The 11,017-nt window shown below is 34.1% G+C and overlaps 1 protein-coding gene across 1 annotated transcript; it reads left to right on the top strand.

Annotated features, from left to right (window-relative positions):
• The first annotated feature begins 1,378 nt into the window (after positions 1–1,378).
• LOC109075947 (coiled-coil domain-containing protein 89-like) lies at positions 1,379–10,628 on the top strand. Its single transcript, XM_042731832.1, has 8 exons — positions 1,379–1,517; positions 1,731–1,814; positions 4,641–5,113; positions 6,178–6,308; positions 6,902–7,038; positions 7,454–7,530; positions 7,985–8,084; positions 8,166–10,628. Exons 1-8 carry the CDS (start codon positions 1,488–1,490, stop codon positions 8,250–8,252), a joined length of 1,119 nt encoding a protein of 372 aa, XP_042587766.1. The 5' UTR covers positions 1,379–1,487; the 3' UTR covers positions 8,253–10,628.
• The last annotated feature ends 389 nt before the right edge of the window (positions 10,629–11,017 follow it).

The raw sequence follows: 11,017 nt of genomic DNA, 5'->3' as shown, positions 1-11,017 counted from the left end.
GTGTGTGTGTGTGTGTGTGTGTGTGCATTGCTTTAGCAGCGCAAAAGCTTGTGGGTTCGATTCCCAGGGAACACGTTAGGTAAAAAATGTTAGCCTGAATGCACTGTAAGTCGCTTTGGATAAAAGTGTCTGCTAAATGCATTGAATGCACTGTAAGTCGCTTTGGTATATATATATATATATATATATATATATATATATATATATGGTGTAGGATTTACTAAAACAATTTTCATTCAGAAATGTCTGTTACATGTCACAAAGTATTACAAAGAAATGGCAAGTAACATATTGACTTAGATGTAAAATTTTAAAGTATGAAAGACTGTATAGTATTATCTTGTAAGACGTACTGCAATAATCTGTTTTATTCTCCCAACCTGGAGAAGAAAAAAAAACTATGCAAAAATGTTCATCATTATGTTTTAACATCAAAACCAACTTACCACGTCTTCATTAGTAATACACTGCAGTCTGTAGCTTTTGGCTGTTTTACTTCACGTTTAGGGCAGCAAATTGAAGTTTCCAAATTAAAGTTGTGTTTGATTGAACAGGAAAGAGAAGTGGTCATTTATCCTAGAGTCCTTGTCAACAGACAGTACTCAATTTTGAGAAATATTGTGTCAGCAAAGAGTACATCATTGTCCAACCAGTTCAAGGCGGTCAGACTGGTGACCAACCACCTAATAACCAGCTTTCAGTTAATAACCAGTTTAAACCAGTTAGAAACCAACTACTATGTTCCAAAAGCAGCTACCAGCCTCTACTGGCAACAGACATAAAAAAAAAACACATGGTCAACCACTTCTTTTAACAAATTAAATTGCTTTAATTAATTGGAACAATTAGAACTTTTTTTTAATTTGTGCTGTACAACACCAGGCTAATTCAATAATGACAACTTGCAAAAATATGATGCTTATTATTTTAAATTATTATTGATAATAACCCACAGCTGTGTCTGATTCTCAAGACTGAGCACAAGTTCAAGTCTCCCAAGAGTCAAATAATGCAAAACACGGTTTTAAATGCATTACTTAAGGTCAGTGAGTTTCTATACGGAGTCACTCAGGCGAGTCAGAGATCTCATGCTCAGCTAATAAGTGAACCTTATCCTCAATGTATAATTTAAGAGCTCCCAACTAAAAAAATAAAAAATAAAATAAAAAAATAAAAAACTTTTTAAACCAGCCTAAGATTTTAGCTGGTTTCTTAGTCCGACTTGCTCTAAACAGATTGTTGATTTTTTTTTTTTTCTTTTTGAAAAGAGCTACAGCAATGGGTTATAACTTAATGTTAATCAAATCAATTCTTTATTCTTTACTCTTCTGATCAATGTAAACGTGTAAAAACAAGCCTGCATCTTCCGAAGCGGTATAAAGCTAAACCAAAGAGGAGTCGTGGCGACATCTAGTGGTGAAACTCGAGCACTACATCTGCCTTTTCAGCCCAACCTGCTTAACCTGAGGGGGAAACACAAAACAGACATGTCTAGATCAACAGGACGTGTTATAAATGTGAGTCGATTTTTAAAATGCTGAATTACATCCTCAAACGTAGTCTATCGAAAGGGAAAAATACGCGAAATAATCGCGACTGGATTCGCTGTTGCTAGGGGCAACCGGGGAAGCTTTGAATAGCCACAAGCCGTTGGATCAGAGCAGCTCACTGCGGGCGAGACGCCTTTGTGAAGAAAAAAACTGATTATTTTTTGGTTTTGTTTTCTGCAGAAACATAGCCTTGAAAGCTTCAGCATGACATCTCCTCAGAAAATCCCAATAGACCTAAAAACGATGATCAAAGACACTAAACAGGTACGTTATGTTCATACAAAATCGTTTCCGCCCAGTTCTGCAGCTGACACGCGTGATCTCGGTCTGCTCGTCATATCCATCAACCGCAGACTGTCGTGATTTTGTATTTGTGATGAAATATTGATTTGAAAAACATAATTCGCCCAAAAAAATAACAAAGCAACTGGTGGCGCATTACAAAAAAAAAAAAAAAAAAAAAAACGCTTTTTTCCATATGAAACTTAGATTTAATTCATTTTTAGATTTAATAAAAGTTTTAATTAACTGAATTAAATATATATAATAACTGAGGTGTGATACTTTTGCAGTCTGTGAGCTTTAAAACCAATAATCTCCCAGAAGTGTAAACATACCGGGGCTTGTTAATTTTTTTATTTTTTTACTCCATTAAGGCTACTATTTTCTACTATTAAGTTACTTCTTCCAATTCAGTTTCGTTGACAAACACCTTGAACACTTCCACCGATACTGCGTACGAAAATAAAAATAAACAATACAGTTCAACAGTACATAAATAGCATAATGCAAGCAAATGCAAAGTGTAACTTACACAAATAATAAACTACTGTTTTGGTTAAAATATATTACAGTTAGTACGCAGTGTAAAATTATATTAATAATATTTCTGTAGGCTATTTAAAATATGTGACAACTTGCCCCAACCAATACCCTAGTTCTGAAAACACAGATAATTTAAAATCTGCCATCATAATATATTAGACTCTTGCTTGGCTTGTGTATCCCAGTGTGGCTTTATTGTGTTCATTTGTCTAATAGAGCAGCCTATAAACCCCGGCCACAAGCAGTGCAAAAAAGGAGATTATATACATACATACATACATATATATATATATATATATATATATATATATATATATATATATATATATATATATATATATATATATATATATATATATATATATATATATATATATATATATATATATATATATATATATATATATATATATATTAAAGGAAAAAGAAATGGAAAAGTGCAGCTATCAAGAAGTTTTGCAAATAAACAATAAAAAAAGGAAATGGGAAAATCTGTTTAATCTTGCAAAAATACCTGATTATAATGTCTCTCAAATTTAATAGAAGCTCTACCCCTGATGAACAATTACTATCAAAGAATCACATTAAAAAGAGAGGGAGGAGAGAAAACTCTCCCAAACATAGATTATACAAACAGGATAAAGTCCTGACTCTACCATAAACATAGAAGGTATTAAACAGCAAAAAGACAAACCTCAGAATAATATGCATGGTTTTCAATTTAACATACGGTTGTATCCATAACTAAACTAATAAATGAATGAATCAACAAAGCTATAACAAAATGATGTGAACAGGTGAATGTGAGCCTCCCTCCTGACTGAAATGGTACAGTCCCATTTCCTGCTGGACTGACAGAAGGGTGGTGCCAAAGCCCCATTTCCCCTTTTTCCTGATTGTACCTGAAAATACATCCATGAAAAAAAAAAACTCTGTAATTCTACAGCTGATTTGTGCTCTGTAAGAACAGATAAGTTATTATACAAGAAGTGTGCATCCTTTATTATTTCTCACTGTTTCTGTATTCAAAATATGGCAAACATTCTATATACACTACATTTATTTAAAGCATATTAGGCTATACACTGTATAAAATGTAGTTTTAAAGGCTTTTAATAAAAATCCATGCAAATCCCTGGATGTTTTTATTACACAGGGAAACATTTTTGCCAGTACACTACATGCCCATTACAGTTTGTTCATCTTCACTATTTTACAATATGATGATAATAAAGTTTTTGTTTGGAGGATTGAGAAAAAGGATTGTAATTTAAAACGTTAAGACAAAGGTTATTTATTTTGCTGTTTAAACCTTGGCTTTTCAGTTCATTAGATTTGCACTATAAATTGCAGCGCTTTTTTATTTTATTTTATTATAAGAGTGAGTGATAGACTTATGATCCAGGCTGATTAATGTGCAATATTTGGCCATTTAAAGTCATTCTGCCAACAGCTTTATCAGTGCATAAATATTCAAATAATTGTAAAATACTTGTTAATGAATTTTGAGTAATTGGTTTAATAAAAAGTGTTATTTCATGTCATTTAAATTACATGCTAATTAAAGAAATAATTCACCCAAAGATGAAAACTGTATGGAAATGTTCTCATCCTTAGACCATCCAAATGCAATTGAGTTTATCTATTCATGGGAACAGATTTAGGGAAATGTAGCATCACATCACTTGCTCACCATTGGATCCTCTGCAGTGAATGGGTGCCGTCAGAATGAGTCCAAACAGCTGATAAAAACATCACAATAATACACAAGTAATATTTGTAAGAAACAAATCCATTATTAAGATGTTTTTAATTTATCGTAACTTACCGCTTATGGCTAAAATACAAATCCTGTATCCATAATATTGCTTCTCCTGTGAAAAAGTTGTCTTGTCTGAATCATAAGAAAAATATGCACATATCAAGCACTGTTTACAAGCAAAGCAAGTGATGTAATGCTAAATTTCCCCAAAACTATTCTGATGAAGAAACAAACACATCATTTTGGATGGCGTGAGGGTGAGTATATTTTAAGCAAATTTTCATTTTTTGAAAGAACTATTCTTTTAATTCTGTTGTATTGGCAATTGAATCAGCTATTGGGCAAACTTTTCTCTAAATATCAGTATCTGACTTAAAAAAAGCATCTAGAGCCAATGCTTCTTAGACCATTTCAAAGCAGAAATCACTTTTGTTGTTGAATATAATGACTGAAATGAAATCGTATTAGCACAAGTTTAACCCCAGATTGTAATCTTTCCTATGGATATGGACGATGTGCACCAAGCCCTGGAAAAGCTCAGAAGTCTCTCCCAGGAAGAGAGGACAGAGGCAGACGTGCTACGATCAAGAATCGACGAGCAGTCAACTCTCATCTGCATCCTGAAACAGAGAGCAGACGAGATGCTTCTGCGCTGTCAGGCTCTGGAGAAGATCAACGCAGAGCTGGAGAACCTGAGAGCCAATGTGCGGCTGGAGCTGGAGAACGAGAGGAAGAAATCCGAACTGCTGGAGCAGAGGTTCATGCACCTGGCCTCCAACCACCGAGAGCTGATCAACTTCAAGAACGAGCACAAGAGCCGGAATGTGAAGCTGGAGAAAGAGAACGAGAGACTCAGGAAGGAAAATGAAACGCTTTTCAGTCAGGAGGTGCAAGAAAAAGAGAAGATCATCCTCAAACTGACTCAAGAGCTCAAGGAATTGGCAGAGCAACATAAGATACTAGAAACAGAGTATCAGTAAGGAACTCTTCTCGGTTTCAGTCTGTTTTGGAAGTAGAAATTCTCCATAGAGAAATCAATTTTAAATGAGAACACCACTTAAAGGGATACTCCACCCCAAAGTGAAAATTTTGTCATTAATCAGTTACCTCCATGTCGTTCCAAACCCGTAAAAGCTTTGTTCATCTTCGGAACACAATTTAAGATATTTTGGAAGAAAACCGGGAGGCCTGTGACTGTCCCATAGACTGCCAAGTAAATAACAGTGTCAAGGTTCATAAAAGGTATGAAAGTCATCGTCAGAATACTCCATCTGCCATCAGACGTGCAATCTGGGTTATATGAAGTGACAGGAACACTTTTTATAAGTGACGAAAACAAAAATAACGACTTTATTCAACAATTCCTTTGTCAACGGTCTGCACGTCAGATGGCAGATGGACTATTCTGACGACGACTTTCATACCTTTTATGGACCTTGACACTGTTATTTATTTGGCAGTCTATGGGACAGTCTCAGGCCTCCCGGTTTTCATCCAAAATATCTTAAATTGTGTTCCGAAGACAAACAAAGCTTTTACGGGTTTGGAACGACATGGAGGTAAGTGATTAATGACAAAATTTTCATTTTGGGGTGGAGTATCCCTTTAAATTTTAAATTAAATTAAGTTTATGCATTTAGCAGACGCTTTTATCCAAAGCAACTTACAGTGCATTCAGGCTCTCAATTTTTACCTTTCAATTTTTACCCCCAACCTTGCGCTTGGTAACGCAATGCTCTACCACTTGAGCTACAGGAGCACTAATAAACTAATAGCCAAAATGGCCACATTTCTGCTAAAAACTACACTAACATAGAATTCATAATGCTGAAAAGAGACCCAGCTTTGTTTGTTTTCATGAACTCATGCTTATTAGAACAATTTATTGATTCATTTAAAAAAAAAAAAATACATATGGAGAACATGAATGGGAAACATACCTCCAGAACTGAAAAAGTGGATGATCACTGTTTACTTGATGTCCTTCAGTGAAATAAGTACAATAAGTATTTGCCATCCTTCTCTTTATGATCCCAACAGGGAGAAAACAACAGGTTTCCAGATTAAACTGAAAGAACTGATCAGCCTCCATCAGATCAAAGAGGCATCTTTGAAGAACGAACTGAGTGACACACAAAAACAGCTGAAGAATGCTGTAGAGATGTGTGCAGGTGCGTATTCGAATTTTTACCAAAACCTAAGATTAATAAAAAACTGTTCTTCAACTAAGAAACTTGATTGTAGTTTTGGTAAATACATAACTGTAGTTCAAGTTAAAAGACATTTAAAATGGTGTTTCTCAATTAGGATTGTGGAAAAACAACAATAAACGCAAATATTAAAATGCAAAAATATAGTGCACCTTAGTATAACAAAATAATTAGCTTCTTAAAACTCTACAGTGTTTTGGATTAAATGTATCTAATAAACCAATGAATTAATTTCAATGCTTGATTTTAAGAACAATTTAGTTCACTTTTGTAAGCTAAACATTAAATTAATTATTTTAGTATTACGGAGAAACTATTATAGTGATTTTTATATTTTCCATTTTTAGTAATTTAGTTGTGTTTTTTGCGTTTTATTTGTTTTTTTATGTCTATATAGTTTTTATTCATTTTTATTTCAGTTTTAGTTATAGTAGTACATCAAGCTAAAATAACTTTAATTGAGGTTTTGCCTCGGCAGTTAGATTAAAAAAAAAGGTAAAGTGTTTTTGTGTGTATTTGTGTAGTTGTCCAGCTCTTACATTTCTTTCCAACAGAGTTGGATCTCAAACTAAGACAAACTCAGGAAAAAGAATCAAGGAGAGAGACAGACTCTCAAGAGAGACTGGAGAAACTCATGAAGGAAAAGGATGAGCTCATTGATCTCTCAATGCAGCGTGGGAAAATGATACTGGTAAGAAATGAAACAAATGTTCAGAATTCACAAGAGTGAACATATGACCTCTTTTGCTGGACATGTCTAGAATTTTTAAATTGCATAAAATGTCAGGGTTTTGGCTTTGTTTGCCTGCTGACATGCTCTCTGCAGTTCTCATACGTTATATTTACGTATATTTGCATTGCTTTGACCGTTCTGCGTAGATCCCACCTTGTTGCATGCCACGATTGGTCAATTATCCACAATGCCTGCATGCTATTTGTCAATCTACATTTTTAGTCATTACCTTCAGCAAATATGAAGTATCCGGGCCGTGACACTTCTGGGAAAAAGAGGATGTTTGGTCAGCCTAGATTTAATATTAATTATAAGTTGCATTACTGTTTGTTTTGAGATGGAGTTATAATGATTTCATTTCATTGTGTTAAAGGACAAGCAAGCTGAAATTCAGGAGCTGGAGCGGAAAAGGCAGGAAGCTGAGAACGGCAGACTGGATGCAGAAAACAGGTATGAATCTCAAAACACATAAGAAGACTTTTATACATAAACACTAGATTTTTTGTATGGATAGCACATGCCGTGTTTATTAAAGGAATAGTACATTTCATTATCATTTACGCAGCTTCAAGTCATTCCAACCCTGTAATTTTTTCTTTTTTCCTTCCATGAAACAAAAAATTTGTTGTTAGGCAGAATGCCTCTTTTTCCATTTGAGGAAAGTACATAATGCATAACACTGTCAGGCTCAAGAAAGTACCATAAAAGTATGATAAAGGCAGTCTTCTTATAGGTATACTAGAAAGAACATAATATATAGTCAGAACAGCATAAGAGTAAACTATTCCTTTGCCATAAACCTATACGAGTTTCCATTCACACATTAAATGACCATTATCCATAAAATAATGCATTTGTTGCTTAGTTTGCCTTTCTCATGTTTTTTTTTTTTTTTTTAAATCAGGTTTGAAAAGGAAGCAGCAGCTGTGAACAGTGAATTAAGAGTGAAGGAACTACAGGACGCCTTAGAGAGGGCAGAGGACACCTGCAATGAGTTGAAAAAGGTCTGTTAAAAGAAAACCTGAATGTATACTGGACATTCTGATCTCAATGGCATATCAATGTTTTTACATATCACATTTTAGGAGTTTGAGGCATTTAAAAAGCACAGCAGTGAACTGCTTGGAAAAGAGAAGGAGTTAAACTGCAAACTTCGCCACTTGATCATCTGAGCCATCCATCCCATTCCATGTGTATCATCAAAATCAGCCATAATATAGCAAAAACCATTCACTCTCTGATCTCATCGCACATGGAGTGGTTGTATATAATGAACCTGGAGACAAGGGTCAAATGAGATTTTTCTTAAGAGAACGTCTTCCGTCAGTAGGAGGCAGTTTATAGTATTTCTGTAGGGGAAAGGTGAGTTTAGTTTGCAAAAAGGTTGGATAAACTGTGACTTTTATAAATAAAAAAGAGCATTTTTAAACCTCCACTGTGGTTTAGCGTCGACTGTCACAGGCTCTGTCATGATTATTAGAAAAACATCTGATTACGATTCATTCAAAAAATCTCTGATCATTGTGAGCCTTAAATTCAAGTCAAATATTGCCTTTCAAATAAGGGGATTTTTTATACTAATTTGCTAATTTAGAAGGTTTTGGAATCCCACAACTTTTTTTAGCTCTCTCCAACCGAGATGGTTGTATCATATGATGCTTATCAGATAATTCAGGGTTTCTGGAGGTTTTATAAAATGTCTTTTTAAGACCAACTAAAGAACATTTATTGGAATACAGGTATGAATGGAACACAATGCATTAATATGGTCTCTGACTGTAAATGCCTTGTATTACACTTCAAAGTCTGAAAATACAACTTACGACCAATTCTTAAATCAAGATAAAAAGATGCAAAATTACATCTTATATGTCTTGTTTTAAAAGAAACTGATCAAAATGAAGTGAGTATATGATGAAAACAAACACATATCTGCCAGTAGGCTCAGAAAAATCAACATAATTTAACATGGACAGATATTTGTTCATGTTTTATGCACTTAATTTTGTTACATTTTTCAGAAAACAAGACTTCATATTTTCAATTTGCTTAATATCAAGATTTAAGAATGTTTAAATATTTGTATTAGAAACAAAACAATCTGAGGAAGATTTTTGCAGTGCAATGCAGCATTTAATGGCTTGACTTTATGAATTTATGACTTGCTGCTCCGATTTAAGACTTTTTTAAGGACTTAATTTGTGGATGGACATGCAGAAACTTTGTAATTAATTAGAATGTTCAAATTTAAATAAATAGTGCACCCAAAAAATAACATTCTGTCATTATTTACTCACCCATTTTTGTGCATACAATGAAAATATATAAGCTCCAGTGGTGTTTGGATTCCACAATTCTTCAAAATATCTTCTTTTGTGTTCTTCAGAAAAAAAGAAATGCATTTGCATTATTCCAAGCATTTAAAAAAACTGAAAAAATGTTTAAAAATCATTTTAAATTGATATAGATCACCACTATTTGTATGACCAGTCAGAACTGAATCATTGTAACAGCTCTATCTAATGCTCATCCGTATATGCAATAAATTGGACTGTTCTGTATGTAGCCTCGTTCCTGAGAAGATAAAACATTCAACTGTGTTAGTAAAAGCTCTAAGCCATATACGTAGCACGTAGAAATGCAATGCTCACCTTTCAGTTCCACTTCCTTCCAGCACTTAAGGTCATGCATTGGCTCACCATGTATTCCTCTGTGCTCTGATAACATCAGCATGTCTTCTGCATTTACAAATGAACAAGCTTTGGCATAAAATTACAGTATTTCGCTAACGTTTTGCTCTTTGTAATTTTTAGTGTAGTAATTCAGTAATTTGTGGGCAAATAACAGGTAGTTTGTGTAATTGTATAGTGGTCATCTGGTCTGCATCTGTATATATGTTTTATAGAATAGAACATCTGGATGGATTTATAGATGTTCACACCTGATAGCATGTTAGTCTTGAGTTAACTAGTTAAAGATGTTTTCATTTAAATATTTTATTCCTAATTTGAGGATATTTAGTTAAGTAGCAGATTCTTTTCTTTTCCAGAAATGATGGATGTGAATCTAGGATGTGAACCTGAGAACTAGCTCAGATCTTTAACCTTTGAGGTTAGGTATGTTAGTCCTTATATCATTCGTGTGAGTTTGAGGTTGCGGTCAAAATGCTGGATTCCTTTGTGTTCTCGTAACTGCACATCTGTCACCATTTCATGCATCTTATCAAGTTGAGGCAAGTTTGCATCCGTGCCATAAATGACCAGTGCACCTGCCCTTTGATTGCATTTGACCTGGTCAGTGGTTCATCACCCCATTGCCATGACAATCTTCTTCCTCAGAAGTGCCGCGAATATGGGAATAGCCTTATATGAGAATCACTGGAATGGTGTCAATGGCTCTTTGTTTGTTTGTGTGACCTCTTTTGTTTTGTCTGTTGTAATTCTTTCCAAACACACTGATGTAGAGAGGACTTGACTGTTAAGATCATTTATTTTATTAGATGATATGTAAAGCATTTCGAGTATAAATAAAAGCAAAATGAGAAGTAATTTTTTTTGTAATTGTTTGTGGATGTCCATATTTCTTATAAGAACATCCCTGAAAAAAAAAAAAAAAAAAAAAAAAAACGTCTTAAACCGGCCTAAGCTGGTTTGCGAGTCTTGAGGCTGGTTTAAGAGACATTTTGAGCTCTTTTCTTGGAGATCAGCCTTTAAGGTTAGTTTCAAAATCCAGTTTCTTAAGCAGCGATGTCCAGCTCACATTTTACTCCAAAATCAAAAGAAAAGACTCATTATTATAATAATTCAAGCATGGTCTAATGTCAAAGTATTGCCAAAATAGCAAAAGGATGGATTATAGCACCCTTTTTGGACCCCCTTTTGTCATTTTGCTATTTTAATGTCTAAATCGTGAGATTTAAATGTGAAAAAAAATATGT

Source organism: Cyprinus carpio, chromosome B9 (assembly GCF_018340385.1).
Source record: "Cyprinus carpio isolate SPL01 chromosome B9, ASM1834038v1, whole genome shotgun sequence".
Classification (NCBI taxonomy): Eukaryota; Metazoa; Chordata; class Actinopteri; order Cypriniformes; family Cyprinidae; genus Cyprinus; species Cyprinus carpio.
Note: the sequence above shows the minus strand (reverse complement) of the source record. Positions and strands in the feature narration are given on the sequence as shown.

Excerpts from the sequence above, each read along its gene's own strand:
- LOC109075947 (XM_042731832.1), top strand. The coding sequence starts at position 1,488 with ATGTCTAGATCAACAGGACGTGTTATAAAT. Across the intron at positions 1,518-1,730 it reads CAACAGGACGTGTTATAAAT|AAACATAGCCTTGAAAGCTT; the intron begins GTGAGTCGATTT and ends TGTTTTCTGCAG. Across the intron at positions 6,309-6,901 it reads TGCTGTAGAGATGTGTGCAG|AGTTGGATCTCAAACTAAGA; the intron begins GTGCGTATTCGA and ends TCTTTCCAACAG.